A 22800-nucleotide genomic window follows, 5' to 3' on the forward strand; every position below is an offset into this window, starting at 1 on the left:
TACAGTCACAGTGTGCATCTAAGATCTTTAGTCAAGCTCTGGTGAATCATTGTGTACGCTTCCCTTGGTCCTGGTGAAATAGATGCGCTGCTCTTCCTAATCCTGTTTGGGCACTTTAGAATGAGAGATAGAGATCTGTGCCCCAGAATCTGAATGTGGGGTTCAAGGGACCGAGATTTCGCTGCTTTAAGCCAGCGGGAGAGGGGAAAAAAATAACTATCATCTTCAAAGGTGGAAGAGTGTGTCAATTTAAAATCAGAAATGTATCTGGCATCTTTATGCTTCTTAAACTACAATACATCTCGGCTGATTAAAGCACATCAAAGACGGCTCATTCATTCCTCAGAGCAATGAGGGGAGATTTTAATTGCAAAATGTTAAACCTCACAATTAAAGGCTTTGTGCTACTCAGAAGTAACCCAAACACAACCATTAAGGACAGCATACAAATTAGCCTCGACACAAATGAGACTCAGGGACAGGGATGGTATTAACACGTGTGTTGCACAAATGATAATCTTCCATCAGAAACATGTCACAGCAGTGTCCATAAGACCCAGGAAGCAGCTGGAGATGGGCTTTTCATGATCTCTCCTTTATCTGTGACAATCTAACTTTCAAACTGAGGGCCCAAGCCTGGGAGAGCAGGACATATTTTGACATATATATATATATATATATATATATATATATATATATATATATATATACAAAAAACACATATAGGCATTCAGATCATTTGCAGACATAGATGTATGCATGCAAACAAGTGTTTAATCCCACAGAGATATGCACTCACACACACCATCGAAGGTGTCAGTGTGTCAGAAAAGGCTGTGCCTGCCATGATAAGAGGCTGACAATGACACTGTACAGCTATTAGGCTGGAAATAGCCTGCCAATACAAACAGTTGTCGGGCCAGCCCATTGTCAGGCTGTGGATTTACAGTGAAGCCCAACGAATTTAGTCAATTGCACTTTTGTAGGTAGTTTCCTGAACCTACTCACAATATTGTTTTCCTTTCGAAATACTGGAGCATTAAAAAAAAGAAAAAGAAACACATTGGAAAGGTGTGACAGTAAGTGAATAGATAACGTGCACAGTTACCTTGCACACACACACACACACACACACACACACACACAATGCACACACATGCCTCCTTGTAACAAGTACAGAGCCCCCTTTCACAACCCCTCAGAGTAACAACCGTGTCTAATTAAAATTCACATTTCAACCAAAAAAAAGGGAAAACAAGCCATCTTTGAACAATCCCGTCCGTCCTCGCCCTGGTCATGAATTTCAGATAAACATTGTGATACACCGAGAGTAGTGCCACATTAATTAAAAGCCTTGATAGACGTGGCTTCCATCTAACAGACCTATCAGGAATTAAATTTGTATCGGCGGTAGAAAGAGCAGTTGAGGGGTCTCTCAGGGGAATTAATGAAACAGACTTTCATAGAGGAGTCATCAGAGCTCTGGGCTGAGGCGAGTAGGCAGGGAAGAAAGGGCCAGCAGCAGGATGTCATGTGCGGGACCGTCGCGTCACTGACCTCTCATTTCATACTTTAATAAAGTCGCACCCAGGTGTCCTTGATGCCTTCCAGTCGCCCGGGGCTCTGGGAAAAGCTAAACAGGAGGCAGCCATAACATAATTCTGAATGCTCAGCCCTCCCTTTCTGTGTTCTCTCTGTGGCATTATGTTATACATCCGTGGGCATGCACACACAAGTCATTCCTGCAAGTGCACACAAACATCTGACGCAGACACTCGATGTGTTTTGTGTTACCTGGATTGTACTGATATTTTGACAAAACGGTGCTTTAGTTGAGAAATAAAGGGCTATTTCCTCACTGAAGCATTTAACTCAACAACTCTACTTGTGCAATACAAAGTAACGGTGTTGCATCAATTCTGCAAACCCAAAAAAAACAAGCCGCAGAATTGTGTGGAGTTGGTGCAGCGTTTGCCATGTCACTTTGGCTTTATGATTTACTATCATGTGCAGTTGGTTACAGGAAATTGGAACAGCGCTGAGTTGCTTTTGAATTGCGGTCGAGACAGTTTTCTGTTGAAAACAGAAGCAGATTATCTCGATGAGAAAGCAGCAGATTTAGAGATGTACAGTATGCAATATGTTATCACAACACTGTCAGCCCAGACAGCTGCTATCTGTCATAAACTCTGGCTATTGTTGGCGACACTACACAGCAACATGTGACCTAATCTAGATGAGCAGCCACTGAGCAAATACAGAGTGGAATGGTGTCATTTTTAATAAAGCTGTTTTATGGACTCCAGTCAACAGAGCCAGAGGAACAGGCTGAAACTTCCTTGTGCAAATGATATGGCAGTAGGAGTTTCATAACTTCCTCTGCTCAGACAAGCCTGTGGCAAGTCTCCGAACAGAACACAGTGCAGCAGTTGGAGAGAGGGAGGGAGAGAGGGAGAGAGAGAGAGAGAGAGAGAGAGAGAGCGAGAGAGAGAGAGAGAGAGAGAGAGAGAGAGAGAGAGAGAGAGAGAGAGAGAGAGAGAGAGAAAGAAATAACCTCAGCCTTATCAAGATTTTACACAGACATTTCTTTAATTAGTTTTAATATTTCTTGTTTAGATAATGTCAGCCAATTGACAATTTGGTCCCAAACGGAACAGAGGGGAACTCTGCACTTCTCCGATACAGGAGAAAATGGCTGATTAAAAAGATTGCTTACTTCATTTGTTTTAAAATGCATATGCATATTTTGGACAGGAGTCAATACCATCGCATGCACAAACTTTCAGTGTCGATCGTATCGCTGATGTCTGAATGCTATCGCGCTGCAGTATTTGTTAAATTCACAAGTACATTTTGTGGAGAAAGAAAGCTATCTCCCAAACATTAATTGTGCAAACACAGTCACCAACAGCGTTGTGCTTTCCTGGTGCGACGTGCTCTATTTGCTGTCTGGGAGGCGATGTGAAGGCGATGTGAAGAGTTCTCACTGGTGACGGCGTGACGATGGAAATATAATTAGCGTTGCCGAGGAAAACTTTCCTCTCTCCGAGATCTCAGACAAACACGCTGGGCCTCTACCCCAAAACAATGTTGATCAAAGCACGTAAACATCTGGAGCAATGAGACTGCTGCCTTTGGAACAAAGATATCTATCTATATTTTTCCAAGATTACCACAGAAGATAACCAGACTGTGCGCATGAGGGAGCACTTAGAATACCAAAGGTTTAGAGTCTGATACTGTAGCCTACCTGCATATCCCCCCCACCTGTCTTTCCTCTAATCTTTGCATTTTCACAATCCTCACTCCCACATTAACACAATCTCAGGCTTTTGTACTCATGTCGCCTCTCCCTAACCACCTCTCTCTGTTTCCCGCCTCTCCCTTCTCTCCTGCACACACCTTTTCTCCTCACCGGGCAGCAGGTGTTGAGTAGTTGTGTTTACTCCCCCCGCCTCCTTCCTACCCTCTCACTAAGGCTCTCTTTCCCTTTCTCTCTCTGTCTTTCTATGTGTGTGTCTCTCTCTCTCTCTCTCTCTCTCTGGCAGCTGGTAGGAGGAGGGAGGACGCTATAACAGCTGCACATGAGGGCGGGTGGAAAAAAAAACACACAAGGCAAACAGCTCCAATCCCCTCAGGGTTGTCAACTCCAATCCCCCCGACCTCTGGCGTTTTTTTAACCAGGCAAACAGAGGGAAAACTGTTGCAGTCGCAAGACATCAGGGTCCCTGTTCCATTAGCCCTACCTGGTGATCTCAGCCACCGCGAGCAGAGTTTATGTTCCCAGAGGGTCTCCGTGTGGAACGGCCTAGTAGCCTGCATGAGAAGTATCCACTTAAATCCACTTACTACCATTTAATAATTTGGAGTTTGAAAAACATGTCACTTCCAAATGGAAATTACGCTGGAGGTACTTACATCTGTTAGAGAAAAACAAAAAACAACGGACACCATCAGGGTTCTCTCTCTCTCTCTCTCTCTCTCTCTCTCTCTCTCTCTCTCTCTCTCTCTCTCTCTCTCTCTCTCTCTCTCTCTCTCTCTTTTCAGCCCTCTCAAAGTCTGAGCTGTGTGTGTGTGTCGTTTTCACAAACAGCATCAAAATACATGCGATCAGCTCTCGGGCTTTGTTCGGCCCTGGCAAGGTTAGGCCAGCCTCATTCCAAATTTCCTGAGGGGGAACAGAGAGAAAAACGATTCCATGCAGATAAATCACTCGCACAGATCAAAAGACAAATCAGTGGCAAAGACAAAAGATGCTGACTTGCAGAGAACAATGGAGACAAGGAGACGTAGGTATCAGAGGAGTCAGCCCTAAGATCCCCGGCTCCACTCAATCAAACCTACTAACCAGGGTTTGTATACTAGGTCAAACAAACTCTGCTTCTGCAAGAGAGAAAGTGTATTTAAACTGATCTTGTGGAGCTATTTTGGGGGGGGGACTGCTGAGTTCTGACTGTGTAGTTTTGTAGAAGTACAAGTAGGATTGAGTTTCAGGCTTTGCAAACTCATCTTCTCGGTTTGATTTAATAGCCACCCTGAGAGTGGGATATGCCCTGGTTTGAAAATAAAAAATGGCAAGAGAAAGAAAGAGAGGGGGTAAACTATTTGATATAGAGCATCGATGTCTGTGTGGGTAGTTGTGCACACGCACGTCTGTGCGGTTTGATGTATGCCTTCAGCCTGGCTTTCTACAGTTCTGCATCTAAGACAAGAAGTCCTGTCCCATGCAGCCCTTCACGCATCACAGCCCACAGTCTTCTATTAACTTCTTCAATACGAGCAATAAATAAATATATGGAATCCACAACTCTTTATCATCCACTCATCACTTTAGAGAATCGAGGTGTCAGAGAGAAAAGAGCCCTTTGGGATGTAACGTGTAGGAGACACGAAGCGGCAGCGCCCCTCACCAATATTACCTTTTGATCAAACTGCTTCACAGATATTAAAGGAAGCAACACATCACTTTTACAGCTCTGTTCTTTGTTTAAAAAACAATTTTCTCAAAGGGAAAGGTCATATGAAAAGCACCTTGTGATTTAGCTTTAAAGCATATTTTATAATGTAGAGGACTAAATTATGTTCAAAAACACAGTTCACCATGCACCACTGACAGTCATTATTTGATCCCCTCCTCTGAGATCCATGTTTGATAACACATCAATTTAGATTAAGGTGATATGAAAGAGAAATGTAAAACAGGTTTCAAGGGGGAGGAGCTGAGATGAATAAAATGATATTAAAATTAACATGTTGAGCTTCGGCACAGGCGCAATTGACCTGTGAAGTGTGCTTAACAAGAAAATATTTTAAATTGGAGCACCAGGTCCAGATAGGCCGTAATAGCTGCCCATAAAATCTGCTGAACTCTCCAAAAAATGTCAGCCATGTCTTGACATCAGGCTTTATTCAAATATCGGGAGGGGGATAAGGAGGCCGATAAGGTCAAAGGATTTACCTAATAGATTTGGATGGAGAGTTAGAGCCCCATTGAGGTGTCATGAGGACGAGAAGGAGAAGCATTAAAGTATAACCGTTAAACCCAAGCTGCGTTCAGACCCCGGTGAAACTAACCCACGTTCCACACTCCAGTCGCTATCTCCAGTCCAAACAAGGGAGATTTGATACCGCTGTTCTGGCCTGGAACAGAGGGAAAAAACAAGCCCACTGCCACAACAAAGACAGGAAATTCAGCATAGATTCCTACTTCTCTCTTTTCTCCTGCTTCTCTATACCTAACAATACTGGTAATGGAGAGAGAACAGTGCCCGGGGCTGGCAGAGACACCTGCGACATATTTTCTCCCCCACGCCACCCCCACCTCCAACACCCCCCCATCCACCCCCCCCCCCCCCCCGCTCTTCCCACCCCCTCGACATTAAAGTCCTTCACAGAAATCAGAATTTAATAAATCACCCCAGAGCCTGACAGAGTTTATCTCCGGGGGTCGCCTCCACTGTGCAGAGACTCACAGACAGACAAAGCCCGGCCCGATAAGATGTGAAATTAAATACAGTTAGCAGTTTGAGACAAAGGAGAGAGAGTGTCACACCGAGCTTTGTACGGCGTAAACGGCTGGCTGTTAGTCAGGGCACACACACACACGCACACACACACGCACACACACACACACACACACACACACACACACACAAACGCCACAGAGACAGCGAGGTGATTCATTTCAGGTTTCCTCTCACATTTAGCCTCATTTGCATCATCCACTGTCAACATATCGCCTCTCCCAGATATGTTCAAGAGCTTTCATTAGACGTCCAGGGGATGACATCCTTTTTACCCAGATGCACCATTATTAATCACTAGCTCGACTCCTATGTGGACTCATCTCCATCACGGATCAAACGCTATCTGCCTGTGTTTCCTTTCATTCAGCAGACATCCCTGACATCAGCCATCACTACAGCTAAAGGAGACTTATGGGAGTGTGTTGGGGCTTAGACGACCTTATGAATGCAGTACATAAGCATTTAGTACTGAGAGGATATAAATGTGAGGATTTGTTTGACACTGGTAGGATCTGTCAGAGCAAACCTCCGGCAGCCTAGCGCACACACTGTACAGCATACCGACTCCAGGGCTCGGTAAGACAATTAGGTACTTTAGAAAATGAAACATGCGATATGAAATTGCGGTGTTATAAGGAAGCGTGATTGCAATGCTTTCATAAGAATACACAGTTATGTTATTTTCAATTAGCTGCGGTCTTCAATTCACATCAGGATATGGCCGACCTCAGCTGTTCAAAGCTGATTTTTCCCCTGTACGGTAGTTAAGAGAAAGCACAGTCAGGTTTCCAGGACGAAGCTGCGCGGGTTGTTTAATAGGCTTAGCCTGGTCGTTGGACCTGACCTTTTCCCTTTAACAATACTGAGGCCGACTGGCTCAGGCCTGCTCTGGGAACACAATGACCCGTGGGTTCGGCCTAATCTTCTCCAACTCCATTCTCTCTGCTGGCCAGACGGCCTTCATCCACAGCCTCTCTGTTGCTCCAAACTGACGTCTTCCTGCTGAGACAACAGTGCCAAGGAACTGTCAACAGGCCTGGCCCAGCAGGGCCCCGACTGGGCCTCTTGCGAGGAGCCCTTCAGGGTCCACAGGCACCGACACTCCACACTCAGAGAATGTCGAGAATGACAGGAATGCTGGGTGCCATCATGCATCCTGATAACATTCTACATCTAAAAGCATGATTAGCGGTCTCTTAGCAGTCTCTGTAGTCAGCCGCCAATGGATATGATTGAAACAATGGGCTGCTGGGTATTGTAGGCCTGTCATTATAATGCAGCAGCTTGTCATTTCGAATAGCCTGATCCTGAACCTCTCACGTCACACATATAACCATCAAATATAAATCGTGTAACCATATTAATGCAGAATGATTATATGTGTAAATTGAGGCATTAAGTATTCTGAATAAGTACAGCTCAGAAACATACGATTAACTGAGTGCTGGTAGTGCAGCGGACTTGAGATCTTTCATCCACACATCCAGTTCATCTAAAGCGTTACCATTCTTTAGTTTGTTTGTTTTTTCCCAATTACAGTATGTATCGTGAAGAGCTTTCTGGTGGACAGCATCAATTGAAAAAATATTAGCCTATCTTGACATGCAACAACAAGGACAAGCAAATAGCACAACTATGTGAAAAGCTTTCCATTATATGTCAATGATATACATTTGTCAAAAGCAACACACAGTAAATGCATGTTTACACACATAGAAACACACACAGGCACATTCAAGAGTCCCAGATGACTATGAATGCCCTCACACAAAGCCTATTGCTGTGGCAAAAGCATATCAGATATAGGAAGAAATAACTAAATGCCTCTGAACCCAAATGTATCCGCTTCTGCATTACCTAAACCTTTTAAGTGTTTGATCTGTGCAGGCGCTGACAAGGCAGTTCATTCTTTTCCAAATATGTTTTGGTTTTATTTTTTTCCCCTATGTTCAAATGATGGGCTGTGAAAGGCTGTTCTTTCTTCTCCATGCACGTAAACTATACAAAAAGTAGTGTTTGATCTCTGAAATCTGATCTGTATTTCTAGCATTGTCTCCAGTTCCTACTGTGGCATCTTAAAGGTCAGGAGTGAAAGGCCATTTGATAACTACAGAAAGACCTTTTGGCTTTATTACACTGCCTTTCATCTCCTTTCCTGCGGAGGTTAAAACAAAGCATTGCATCCTTTGAAAAAGAACGGATAAAATGGATCGCTTTGGAGCCTAAAGCCTTTTTTTTTTTTTGTCCCTACGAGAAGTCTAGAATCCAGCGTGTAAGGAAAAGTCTTGTGGGATGTGTTTCTGAGAGACGAGTCTTCTCAGGCACAATTAGCATATGTCCTCTCAACCTTCTACGAAACCTCTCAATGAGACCCTGAAATCCTATTGAGATATTATTACCACTTAAACAGGGCATTACACAAAACATCTAAAGCAAGCACGCACACGCTCGTACAGGTGCACACATGCAAAAACACACACACACACACACACACACACGCAATCCCAGCTCAATGACACCCACTTCCCACTGAATATTCTTGTCTTTTTAATGGTAACCTTGGGAGACGGGCTGCACCGGCGCAACACTTAACAGCCACTAGTCTGAGAAAAATGTTTTTGATATGCTTGTGTCATTTAATCATCCACATTCTGCCGAGGCTGTGCAGGACAATTTTGCAGGATATTAACTCCCAACTAAACCCTGGCTTGTATCATTTGTGGGGCCAGTCAAGCAGGAGTCCCAGGAGGAGCGGAGACTTCCTCCTCACAGTCGTAGTAATCTAAGCTTGACTGGGCGCACACACACACACACAGAAAACACACGGCTAATAGACAGGTAGAATGAACCATAAAGGAATAAAGGAATCAGGAAATGTAAGGCACAAATGAAGCCCTTTACTGACAGTCACAACAGTAAAAGGATGAGTGTATTTGGGATTTGAGTGATCGGGTAACAACAATAAAACCATCCAGCAATACAGTACAGTAGGTAGTGGTAGGAAACAATCTAGTGTGTGCGGAAGATATATTCACAGACAGCGAAATTACTTCCTTTTCTTTTTATTTCCAGACCAAAGTTAGAGATTGAAGAGCATTCGTAAAAATGTCACTTTAACGTGATCCATTTAGACAGCTCACATTGCTTAATGGGGTAGGAAATTCATTTTTTCTACCGTGGAACAGACATAGTGGATGATGTGATTCTATGCAAAATATATGAAGCCATTACTAGAAAAATGCATGAGTTTCAATAGTTGGGATGGGGGGGGGGGGGGAAAGTATCTTATTGCACAGAGGCGATCTCTATTCTTTACCAGGGAGCGTCACATACACGCACACAATGCGAAAGACAGCAAAGGCAACTGATGAAAACCATTTTTGTTCCATCACAAAGAACTAGGTCACCCTCTCATAATTGTCAATCATGCAATAAATCTCTCTGTGGCACAAATGAATACGGCATTGGAAATGAGACAAAGCTTATTGGCATGCTATGTCAGCTTGACTCAATTCATCCTTCTTTTCACACAAGACCATTCATATGTGAAGTTGTGCAAGGATGTTTCTCTCTCTCTCTCTCTCCTCCCCCCCCCCCCCCCTCTCTCGCGCTCTTACACACATGCACTCTCTCTCACTGAGCAACTCACATACACTTGCACACAAGCAAACACACTCACACGCTCCTAATGTGAAAGTTACACAGGGTTAATGTATGTGGAAAAAAAAGAGAATTCTGCCAAGGGCCGCTTTATTAGCATAACCATGTATATGTCCATAGAGAACATGTCTCCCTGTATTTTCTACATTACTGTAGAATTACTGGAAACATACACAAGTAACTGTTACAGCACGTTGCTTTCGAGGTATTAGCACGTATGCATGGACGGAGTTAGTTTGACAACTTTAGAGCACCGTTAAAGTGAAAGTTTAACATTGAGTCATGTTCAGAGAATGAAATAAAGCACCTGCCATCTGACAAATACAGGGTGAGTGTTGGCTATGGCAGGTAAACATTTCAGGTCACCTGCCGCAATGGCAGATAAGTGTTCCTGATATTAAGAAATAGCAAATCCTAAATAAGAAAATAACCAGGAATTCAGGTTAAATGATAGAGTTGTACTATCTACTACCACTGACTATTCTTAAGCCTTGTACATAGATGTCAGGAGTGACCTGCCACAGTGGCAGATGAGAAAAAATAACTTAATTTCAGACCCTGGTTCTGTTGCTAAAGTATGAAACTGAACTGAACTGACTTTTATGCTTACCTCATAGCATACCAGGTGTACAGTGGTCTGTTCCGTGTTATCTGATTGGCTGGGAGCATTGGCTTGACACAGCACTACAGCTCCATCCACAGAGGTTTGTGTCACGTCTCTGAGGACCCGACTGTCACTCTTTAAGAGGAGGTTAATAATAGCCGGGCGCCACAGCAAGTGGTGGCACAGGCGATTTTAAAGAAACATCGGGGAGACGGTGACATTTGAGTCTGCGAGGAGAGAAACCTAAGCGCTGCAACCAATAAAGACCCCCACCAATATTCTCACTAGGCTTAGCGGGAGAGAGACAGAAGCAGAGAGAGAGAGAGTGAAAGGCAAAGAGAGATGTCAGTGTTAGATGAAAATGTGTTGACCTGGTGATATTGATACCCCGCTCATAACCTCTACAGGTGTGCAATGCCATCAGGAAGCAGCCCTGGGTGTGGCTATCTCTATGGATAACAGCCAAAATTGCAGACCTTATGGTTTTCTGTATGCTGCCTCATTCACTTTGAACTGGGAAGATTCTGTAGGGAAAATAGAGCAACTGTACAAATAATACATTCATACACAGAGGATGTTTTTAGCATTTATTTTTTTGAACTGGAATTTTCAGGAACATAAGTACCGGATGGGGTTGTTAAAAAAAATATATAATATATCAGTTAATTATAAAGAGAAGTATTATTATTATTTGACAGTACTTTTTTCTTGATTCTCTAATTGAAGACATATGACCTTAAGATTAATGACCTAATTTTGATTGAGCCACTTTAGCAAGGTTACAGTGATTTTTTTTTTTTCCATCACTTGAAAGACAGATCTAGCACAATCTGCTGATCAGTGTCCAACGCTGTAGCTAGAACCGTTCCTTTAGATCCTTTAAATGTATCAAGAGCACAATCGTACATTCCTAATTTAACATGTGTGACATTACAGTGCACTGACTGTACGTAAGAGGCATGTCGCTTGAGAATAAATGGAAAAGGAATCACTTACTTTAATATCAGCATTGTTGTCATCGTAATTGTTTGCTTATGACGGTTCGACTTAACTTCAATTTAAATCAATTATTTACTCTTTAAAATGATTTTTTTAAACCTGAAATTGAACCTCAGAGTCCGAAGCTCCAAAAAGCAGACACAAGAGAGCCGTTTAGTGTCTAGCCTGCTGGCTCATCAGGAACTCATTTTATGCACATTGTTAGTTATAATTCAATGCAACAAATTGACTGCATAAAGTGTTTCTGGTATCTAAGTGAATTCAGACTTCTCGTAAATAGCTGTGGGGCCATTTCCTTAGTTTTTCATCAGAAGGTATTGACTGAGCAGATGCTTTGAACCACCATAGAATGTGCTGCTAGTCTCAAGTGTCATTAGCTTCAGGGCTTTTCCAGCTAGCGCCAGGTAAAGATTAGATAACAATCAGCCCTTTAATAGATACTGTTGGAGGCACTGGAGCCGTTCCTGTGCTGTGCCGTTCATCTGAAGCTAACAACAGAAGAAGAGAGAGTGGAAGCCGATGTCATTTCCTCCCTGATTTCTTCTCTGTGATGTACCGCTGAGCCCAGCAAGGAGCACGGCTGTTGTTAAATTACATGTAACTGTTTGCTCAAACTAGTGTCAATGTACAGTCTGTCTGTCTGTCTGTCTGTCTGTCTGTCTGTCTGTCTGCGTTAGGGCTGGTCCGAGCAGAATTTGAAATGGCACATTTCTAGGCAAGGCAAGGTAAGTTTATTTGTAAAGCACCTTTCAACAGGACAATTCAAAGTGCTTCACATGAGACCGGGATGAAAAGATTTATATAAATAGGATTTTAAAAGAGTAATGTTGCTTCTACATGTTTTGTTTTTGACTCTAGAGACAGTGAGTAAGACCTGTCAGAAACAATCCGAGAGGTCTGAGCGGTTCATACCGAAGCAGCTGATCATCAATATGTGTTTGGCCCTTAACTATTCAGTGGTTAGTAAAACAACAGTCTCTCTCCTGTGTCTTAGTGAGGACTCGAGCAGCAGCGTTCTGAATCAGCTGCAGCCGTCTGATCCACTTTTTAGAGCGACAGCATTACAGCGGTCGAGCCGACTGAAGATAAAGGCAAGGACGAGTGTTCCTAAATCCTGCTGCGACATAAGTCCTTTAATTCTTTATATATTCGTATCAACCCATTGATTCGTTGGACGCATTTGCTCAGTGCTTGCATGAGACCATAGTCACATGGAGATATTGCTATGTAAATATGTGTGTCATCTGCATAACTGTGGTAACACATTTAGTTGTTTTCCATAATCTGTGGCAGTGGGATCATGTAGGTGTGTGGTTTATAAAATAGGAATATACATTACTACATATTGAAGACATTTTGATAATAAACTTGATTATTGTTAGTATTAAAAGTTTGCATGCATGTACTCTGCAATCACCTGCCATAAACACATAACAGCTAACTCCTAACGTTGCCATATTAAAATTAGCACGAGATGGAATTTGAATGGCGTGATGTTGGACAAACATTCTCTTTGTTTGAACGAAGGTGTATCCGCGTTTCCTAACTCTCGGTAAAATAAGAAAATAAGTTGCGCTATCATCCTATGATGGGAATTACTTCACTGAAATTCCAAAAGTAGAAAGGGCTTTTTGTTGGATGGCATTCCTTTCTTAATATACTTCAAGTATTAGTAGGACTCCTTTGTATTGAGTAGAGAGCTCCGAAAACATTGACACTGGAGGAATAACATGTGCATGTTTACTCAGGAGAAGATTCATCCCCGATAGCCTCCGCGAAAATGAAGAGGGGGGAGAAAAAAACAAGTGGAGGAAATTTGTGGAATCCCATCTGAGATTGTTTCCCTGATGGATTCCTTTTCCTGTCAGCTCAGACGAGAAATGAAGCCGGAGAAAATTAACTCCTGATACAGCTACGCTGAATTAGACAGAGAGAGGGGTGGGGGGGGGGGGGGAACCTACACACTTTTTAAGGATTCCAGCCTTGTCATTTTCAATTTTCTGCTCTTTGGACATGCTTGTATTCAGATTCCCCAACATCTATTCGCCATATCAATCCTAATTAGACAATCTGAGCCCACGAAGGATGGGAGCAGAGTTATTTGCATAATTTAATCATAAATACTCAGTGATACATATTTCCAAATGCATTTGTACAATTATCTTTTCATCCTTGGGGCAAAAGTATTAATATGATTAGGCAATAATTCTTTAAAAAAGGGGGAAAATAGGAAACCAGCAAGTGTGCACTCTTTTTTAAACTCCAGCTTTGGGCTATATGAAAAATTAATTAATTTCTGAAGAAAATCAATTTCTCTATGTGACCATATTAGACAGAGCCAGGCAAGGGCCTGCATTCCTTCTCCAATCAGAAAATCTCATCTGCTCCCTCTAACTTCTGTCAGTAGCATTTAACATCCTGGTACGAGTGTCAGTGACTTCCGCCATGCTCCCTAAATGTGCTGTAATGTGAAGGAACCCGCGAGTAAAGACAAGCAAGGGAAAGAGGAGAACGGAAATCAGAGTGACCCAAAATCTATTGCTGGCCTGTCAGGCAATCAGTCTCAAGTGTAGAATCATCAGGTAAAATCACTGTTAACAAATCTACTTTAATATGCTAGATAAGTCATATTGACAGATAGATTTTAAACAGCTAAAGTCTGTTGTCTATAAAAATCAAAGCTAACACCCCTTTATGGTTGTTGAGCACAGTTAAAAAAAATAGGTCATTTTAAAAATGCTGATTAACGTGGAAAGACGTGATGTTGAAGTGTGATTTTAAAGCATTTCTTTTGGTAGAGGAATTATAATTGGTAATTCTATTGCTGTTGCTGATCCAGTAAAAGGCATACAAATAAGATAGGAGCTCGGACAACTAATGCAAACAGGCAAATTAACAATACCGGCCTCTTTGCCATGCAAATAGCCTCTAAATCCACAAATGACATTAGACAGTGTCAAACAAAGCCTCTTTAACGAATGAAATCTGGGGGTTTCGACAGTCTTGGCTCAGCTTCATTGCAAGGTATAAAAACTACTGTTACTTTTGTTAACTGAGTCTATGGGTTGTTGTTTTTTTTCAACATAAATGTTTTAATTTGCACTTGTTCCAGCTGAATGAATGTCAAGTCAATAAAGCAATTTTGATTTTCAAGGAGACTATTTGTTTGCAAAAAAAAACACCTTGCCGCCATCTGCCAACTGCACAGTTGACTTGAGCACATGTACTGTACCTAATCAAATTTAGCAGAGCCCCACTGAAGGATTAAAAATGTAAAAAAAAAAAGAATTAAAAAAAAAAGAGTGAGAACTTAAAATGCTTTTTTTGCTCTCTTCAATAAAGAAACAACACATAATAAGAGGGCCAATTTGACTTTCAAGAAAGTACTTGAATAGATTTGGATTTTAAACAGCTTTGCCTGTCTCCCCCCTCTCTCTCTCCCTCTCTCTCTCCCCCTCTCTCTCTCCCTCTCTCTCTCCCCCTCTCTCCCCCTCTCTCTCCCCCTCTCTCTCTCTCTCTCTCTCTCCCTCTCTCTATCTCTCTCTCTCTCTCTCTCTCTGTCTCTCTCTCTTCCTCTCTCTGTCTCTCTGTCTCTCTGTCTCTCTCTCTCTCTCCCTCTCTGTCTCTCTCTCTCTCTCTCTGTCTCCTCCTCTCTCTCCCTCTCTCTGTCTCTCTCTATCTCCCTCTCTCTGTCTGTCTCTCCCTCTCTCTGTCTGTCTCTCCCTCTCCCTCTCTCCCCCTCTCTTTCTCTCCCCCTCTCTCTCCGTGTCTCTCTCTCTTTCTCTCCTCCTCTCTCTCCCTGTCTCCCCCTCTCTCCCTCTCCCCCTCTCTCTCTCCCTCTCTCCCTCCCTCCCTCTCTCTAATCAGGCATCTGTCACTCTGTTTTTGAAGTTATTATCGCCCAAGCTCCCTCTTGGATGTGGTTGCTGGGTGACGGGTATCTTAGCACCCACTCTGACTGGGAATGATTTGAATGGAATCCAGAAATCTCCCCTGAGTACCTGTAAACACATCCGTGCCTTGTAGAAAACAAATATATTATAAGAGAGCTCAGCGGAGGAGAGGAGGGAGAGAGACAAGCTGGCACCCTCAGTGGCAGCTCACACTGAGCGCTAAACAAAACAATTACCGTCATTTGCAAATACGTGTGTTTAGGCATAAACACTCTTGAAATAGGAACCAGAGAGGTGATAGCTCTCAAAACACTCTCTGTCATATCAGTATCAATTAAAGATATCTGTTAAAGGAGAAGTCGTTCCACTGTGACCTGTCACTCTTAACATTTCAGAGTAAGATCTGTTTGACTGAAACGAGCCGGGAAAAATCTATTTAAGAAGGGCATGTAAGTGAAAAGCCGTCCCATTCCCAGTGGTGGGACATTGTCTGGGGCGTGTGGTTAACCTTCAAGGGTAGACAATGATTGTCAATTAACTGCTGCATTTCTGCGCCCCAGCATTGGATCGCCTGCCCCTTACATAGCAGACCAATGAGAGATATGCGATATCACTGCACCGCCCCCCCGTGTTATAATAACCTTTCAGAGAGTTCAAGTGTCACACAGCAATAAGAACCTTTTCCATCCCACCACGGGGAAAATGAAAAGGAAAACATGTAGCTGGAACAGAGGGCTCCTGGAGGGCTCCTGGAGGGCTCCTGGAGAGCCAGAGTCATAATGTAGGGGAGATTACTGAACCTGGATCAGTCTGGGAACAACAGTGAACACTGCTAATCTGGCACGAGAGTCCTCAGGAAAATGAAGGGGTCAAGAATGACCATATTCTTAATATCTTTAAAGATGAACAATAATTACTCAAATACTGTGTCGCTCGTTAGGCAAATCAAATCAAATGTATTTATATATAAATTATACATTTGTCTCAGTGTGCTTTACAGACTGTACAGCACATGACTACCCTCTGTCCTTAGACCCTCTGTCCTTAGACCCTCTGTCCTTAGACCCTCTGTCCTTAGACCCTCTGTCCTTAGACCCTCGCATCGCACAAGGAAAAACTCCCTAAAAGAAACCCCATAATTAAAGGGGGAGAAATGGAAGAAACCTCAGGGAGAGCAACTGAGGAGGGATCCCTCTCCCAGGACGGACAGACGTGCACTAGATGTCGTGTGCACAGGATAAAGTACACATAGTTCAAAATGCTCAATGTGAAAGGAATTTTCCATCATATGTTGTTGTTTTTTTTTAAATCGATTACCATGATAATAAATAAATAAATTCCTACATTGCATTTTTCTGAGAAACACTGTTTTCTGTTTAATGTTATGCTAAAGTAAGCATAGTGGGGAACAATTTGGTTGGAGCTTGTTTGTGTCCACATCAAAACTAAAACAGCGGGATGCAGCGGTACTCTGTGATGCTATTCCCATTCACACTGTGTGCAAAATGAGAGTAGTGTTGTTTTAACACAATAGACCATGGGAGGGAAAAAAACAGCATGTGAAATAGTAAGACCCATTGTACAGGAGTATTATTCACTTCATTGTTGCCACTCTGCCACTGCATAATAAGAGTTGTGATAATAGGTAGTTATAGGGCGAGATGAAAAGCGAAACTATCTCAGGCAGCAGACTGTTGTTGTGTAACCTGAGCGGGTTAACCGGTGAACTCAGATACTTTTTTTTTAAACTGACACTAAGTCGGTGCAAAACGGAACGTCGACTTTGGAGAAGGGAACTTGTTTTCACCTGCAGGGCGACCTGTGTCCTGTTTACTCAGACTGATCATTTTGTCAGCAGCAATTCAACGACAGACTGTGTAAAGCACACATCCCTGTAAATAAAATCAACTCTTTCTAAGTAACAGAAGCCTTTTATCCAGCAGGATGCCTCACTGTTCCATGATGTAATTCTCCAAATGGGGCAGGCAGGCGGGCAGGCCGGGTTTGAGTGATTGATTTCAGCCCAGCACCAGGAGTACCTGGCTGCTTTCAGAGACAATTACAGTCCTGTCCATGTGCCCGTAATAGCCCACCACTTTAGCGTCATTAAAGCGACGCGAGGCACTGCATTATCCTTTAACCCCATCGCTGGCCATCCCCCCATTGACAACCCGGAGAGTTCAACCACATACTTTGTCACCTGAAGCCCCACGCCAGGCTAGAGGAGAGGATCACCGCACGGTATGTTTTTTTTCTATAGAGAGGGGGGTGCTTTGGCACCCAAGTGCAGAGGTGAGTTGTTGAAACAGCAAATATGGAGCTGAAGCATATTTATAAGCTCTAAATATTATATATAGATGTGTGAGGCAGACGAATTGTTTATTGATGGGAGAGAAAAACATTTTAAGAAATGAAAAAAAAATGATTTTCAAATAAAAAATGTTTCACATGAATAATATCTTTCTTTCTTTCTTTCTTTCTCAAAATGTTGTGTGTTATTTTAATTTTGCATTGTCTGACCAGGCCTAATAGTGCACTTTGCAGATACAGCAGTCCTTTGAGGGTCAGCACGTATTTAACCTCATCGTACATGTGGATCTTAATAGCACACAATTATATATACACAATTCTGCACAGCAACGTCTGTGTACATGTGTGTTTTGTCACATGTGCTTTTAATACTAAACAAGCATCTAAAAGTCAGAATTAAGTTTAATTTCACACTATAATTTTCCAAAAGACTGTCTTCTTTTACACTGAGATAACCAAGTGACTTTAAGTGTTTATTGCTATCCCCCCACTGATGGGAGCCTTTCCATCATATTTGCATTTCCAGCTCATTTTCTGGCTCGGAGATCAATATGGAATCAATCATAGTGACAGGTAAGATGGTAAATTTGACCAGGCTGAACCATCCTGTGAGACTGAGCGATACATCAAAGCTAGGAGCAACAGGACAGTAAAAATGGCTTTTAATCAAATATTGATCTTCACTTAAATCACTCCATATTAAAACATATAAAGCTCAAAATATCTGATTTGGTAATTTAGTTAATTAATTTCCACGTGTGTGTTTGCTTCACTTACTGTATATTAAATTCCTTGTTTAATAAAAAAAAAACAGGGATGTTGGATTAAAGCACATTTTCATCTGTGTGTATGACAATTATCCCTGGCATTTACAGTGTGGAAAATAACTGGCTTCATACACTGATGCAGGAGTCGTGAGTGTACTGCAACCTCTTTAAACATGTTCTGTCTCCAATACTGAGAAAACAATTAACACCAAAATGATTTCATCTGATATAATTACGTCAATCCTGGTGTGTCTTGTTTACTTTTAGAAAATCAAAGTTATCATAATTGAAATGGTATTGCCCCTGTGGCCAGGGCATATAATAAGGGATAACCTAGTTTTCTTCCAGAGTCATTTAAAAATAAAGTTGATGTAAAAGTTTCTTTAAATTAAGAGGAATTACAGTAAAGTAAAGGCTCATAAAAGATGACTGGGATGTAGTTTGTGAAATGATCTTCGCAGTGGCAGCTCTACACCTCAAGTTTGTTCAACAGCATTGTGAAACTCAGCCGTTGTGTAGCCTACATTATCGATTCATTTGTTCTGAGGCAGACAGGCGATCCATCATGGCACAGCTTTTGCCCTGCACGTGTTAAAAACTTTCACTAAACTTTTATGTTGCGCGCTGGCCTCTTCCCGTCCAACAGACAACTACGAACACATTGCTTGGATGGAGTTTGCAACCCACGCTTCACAAATTCACACAATTGCACTAAAACACCTTCGGATGGTCATTAATCTCATCACTTAAACCACTTGTTTTATTTTTTTTTAAAAAGGAAAAATGTCTCCCCCTTCCTTGCTCCCGCGCCTTTACGCACGGCACTCCGTAAAAATACATTTACACCAAAAACGCCGTACAGAGCTCTCCACTCACCTCGCATTGGTGCAGTCGTTGTACAGAGTCTCGAAGTCTTTTCTGGAGATGAGTTTACAGCGGTTCACCCCGGGTTGGATGGCGCCGAGCCCTCGGAGGATGCGGACCTGCTCCACATTGCACACCACCGGCGTGATCTCCAGCCGCTTCAGCTTGGTGTAGACCGTGTGCAGTCCGCCGACCAGGTGCTTCAGGAACAGGTCGAAAGCCTGAGGAAGGCAGATGAGCTCGCAGCCGTCCACGGTGAAAGACGCCACTTTGGCACCGCGCAACTCGACCATCTTGCACTCATTGTTTTGCGGTATGTTTTCAACAGGCGACGGGGTCGAGTATACGGGTTTGCCAGGGGGTAGACCCGCGGAGGGGATGCCCGGGCTGCCGGTGACGAGGAGCTCTGATCTGAATAGGTTCTGTCCGGGTCCGGATGGGGGAGCCAGGGATAGGGATGGAGATGGTGATGAAGTTGTCGACGGCGGGGACGTCGTCGCGGAGGGAGTCGAAATATGCGGCAGTTGGACCAGAGGAGTTGGTGGGATCAGAGCAGCCGGTACGGCCATGGTCACCTACAGGAGGGGAAGAGAGTAGCCGAAGTTCAAAGTATAAAACCCAGCCCTGCCGAGACACCCCTAAATGAAAGAATCCACGAGAGTTTAGCCCCTCAGATAAGTTGGGAAGTAAAAAGAGCTGCCGAAAAAAAGGCGTTCTGAGTGAGGCTTTTTTTTGGGGGGGGGGGGCTGAGCGGCGGGACAATGATCAAAGATAGGAGGAGGAATGACAGGAGGAAAATGAGCTGAAAAGTGCAGCTCCGCTCTGTGGATGAGTTGTTGTTGTCACACGGTACAGGGAGGGAGGAGCTAGGGGACAGTGCAAGCCTTTGAACAGCAGATCACTGGGCTCGGGCTACACTCAAATGTTCCAGGTCTGTTAAAGTGTTTAAATGTTTATAACACATAGGAGAGATCCGGTTGTATCAGATCGTAATCGTTTCATTTGCATGTTTTTTTCTCCTAAGTTATATGTGACATTTCAGTTACTAGTTCTTTCAGGTTCTAACGACACATTAACAGCCACACATGTTACACCTGCTATCTAAACAGTATGCAAACCCACTGCACCACATCGTATTGACAGTGTATCACCCTAAGCGTCGATAATGTTTTATTTGCTTATATCCTGCAACCGTTTTAAAAAAGCAAAAACTAAATGTGTCTTTTGTACTGCAATGCTTTTTAACTTTTATATTTTCTAAATGGGCATGCCAGTATGAGTCACTGTTCAAGGTGCACACTATCTGTGAGAGGAAAATATGTCTCGTATAATTAATCCTTTATGATTATTGTATTTGCACAGTCAAAGTGGCTCTAGCTGATCATATGAAGTGCACGACACGAAGGCACATGAAGCAATGGCTGTTTTAAGATGGACATTCTGTATGCAAACTAAAACACCATGTGTATTACAGTGTGTACTGCATTATGTATAAAAGTACAGCTACTAATTAAGTCTGACTGTAATTACTTATCTCCACCAGAAAGCGTTATCCATTGACTGTCCATTTCAGGTTCAATACCCATCATAACTATTATTGTATTATGCAACAACCGTGTTGAGTAGTTCATGAACTCAAATTGGCTGTAGATAAAGAGACACTATACTGTTAACGAGACACACCTAAACCTTTATATTGCCAGAGTTTGTTATATTTAAGAATCAGAAGTGTTAAAACCTAAAACAAAAAACAATAAACATTAAACTGTTGTACTTTATGAATGTCTTGCACATTATTGCAGTGTCAACTTTAGCCTCTGTACAACCGCTGCACATCCTTCCAGACAGAACAAGGGTTGTGCAACTCTAATACAGCTACAACATGACCTCTCAAACTTTCTTTCAACCTCAGACGGCGCAGGAAAGAAGGATAAGGGCAGAGAGGGAGGAAATGCAGCACAGTGCATGGGGGTGCATGGGGGTAGGGTCATGTCCATGTACAACAACAGCTCATATAGAGTTTACACGTGTATTCAATCATCGTGGCACATCATGAATTACAATACCTTTCTTCCTGCCTTTCTTAGTAGATCAATCTGTTGGTGTAAAACAGCAAACTATGTATACATGCAGCTGGATTTTTTTAATTAAAAAAACAACTCATTACTGGATCACACTCTTTTAAAAATCAGAATTTAGATTAGTTAGATAGGACCGGTAAAAATCCTTAGCCTTCATGTGTAATTCAAGGTACGGCAGAAAGAAAAGTGGACTTATAGGACTTTGCAGAAGGCTTGTTTGGCATTTTTGCAGAAATTAAAGTGATTAAAAACAGTTTTCAGTCGCAGTAGCACAAATAACCAGAGTGTCTTGAGACACATATACACACAGCTTTCTTTAGTTCTACTTTTGCTTTACACAGTTTTTTTTTTTTTTAATCAAAGTGGTGAATTTGCTGTTGAATGTATTTATATTAGCTGGATGTTGGAGCGAACATCAGCACCATGTATTCACATTAGGTGGAATGAGTGTAGTGCACAACAGAAAAGGGTGTTTCTTATCACAGTCTGCATTTGCCTTAATGTTCTGTGTATCCCTGTTGTCCTGTTCAGATCAGCTTTAAGATAAGTAGTGTGCCATTTCAAAATTATCATTCAGGGAAAGAGGTAGCTTGTAGTGTAAAATCAATAGCTGCTTAAAATTCATTGCAAGGCAATCCATTTGCCCTTTATGTTGCTAACCTTTCACTTAAATATGCACCATATTAAGATTTCATTATATACAATGAATGTCACAACAGTTTGCCCACTATTTCTCTTGTTTGCACGGGTTAACTGCAAATCATTGTGCTTGTAATGTCTGAAAAATGACTTTCATTAACATTATGCAGGAAAAAATATATGAGCCTGAGTCGTCTAATAGGTATTAAAAAAGGCACCACAGGATGTGTATGATGTTTTTAGATACAAAGGCCTTTCAACAGACTGGGTGGGCTGCATTTGTCTGACCCCGGTTATGAAAACACAACGTATCACAACAATAAAGTCTGTAAACTGGTGCTGTGCATTACACCACAATACTTTGTTGATATAATTTAGCAGACGTGCAGAATCACATTTTAAAAAGCATCTATGGGAACCTAACAGGAAAGAAAACAGCTTACTAAGAAAACTGTTGACTGTTTTTGCAAGGACAACTTGCCACTACCTATTTCCAGTATACCTGAAGCATATATATATATTATATATTGTTATATTATTATCATATATATTATATATATAAATAATATATAATATATATATATATTATATATTATTATTATATTATTATATATATATAAATAATATATATATATATATATATATATATATATATATATATATATAAATAATATATATATATATAAATAATATATAGATATATGTATTATATATTATTTATATATATATATAGATATATATATATATTATATATATATATATATATAATATATATATATATACTTGGATATTAGTACCTTGAATGCAGTTTCTAGCATGACTAAATACTTAAGGATCATAAACAGTTAACAGAGTTTCCCTAAAAGTACACAAAAGTACAGTACATGTGGATGAGATTGCAGTAAACAAATGACTGTGTCAAAACGTAATCACCCAGAATGATGTATTGCATCAGGA

General features: G+C 41.8%; 1 protein-coding gene across 10 annotated transcripts in view; it reads right to left on the reverse strand.

Moving 5' to 3' along the window:
* dachd (dachshund d) overlaps positions 1-20818 on the reverse strand; it is a 93289-nt gene extending 72471 nt beyond the window's left edge. For all 10 annotated transcript variants that reach the window (XM_029459082.1, XM_029459081.1, XM_029459078.1 and 7 more), the window contains exon 1: positions 19136-20818. In XM_029459082.1, coding sequence (XP_029314942.1) covers positions 19136-19692 — 557 coding nt within the window. In that variant the 5' untranslated portion in view covers positions 19693-20818. The remainder of the gene's footprint in view (positions 1-19135) is intronic.
* Between the last annotated feature and the right edge of the window lie 1982 nt (positions 20819-22800).

This window comes from Cottoperca gobio, chromosome 21 (genome assembly GCF_900634415.1).
Source record: "Cottoperca gobio chromosome 21, fCotGob3.1, whole genome shotgun sequence".
Lineage (NCBI taxonomy): Eukaryota > Metazoa > Chordata > Actinopteri > Perciformes > Bovichtidae > Cottoperca > Cottoperca gobio.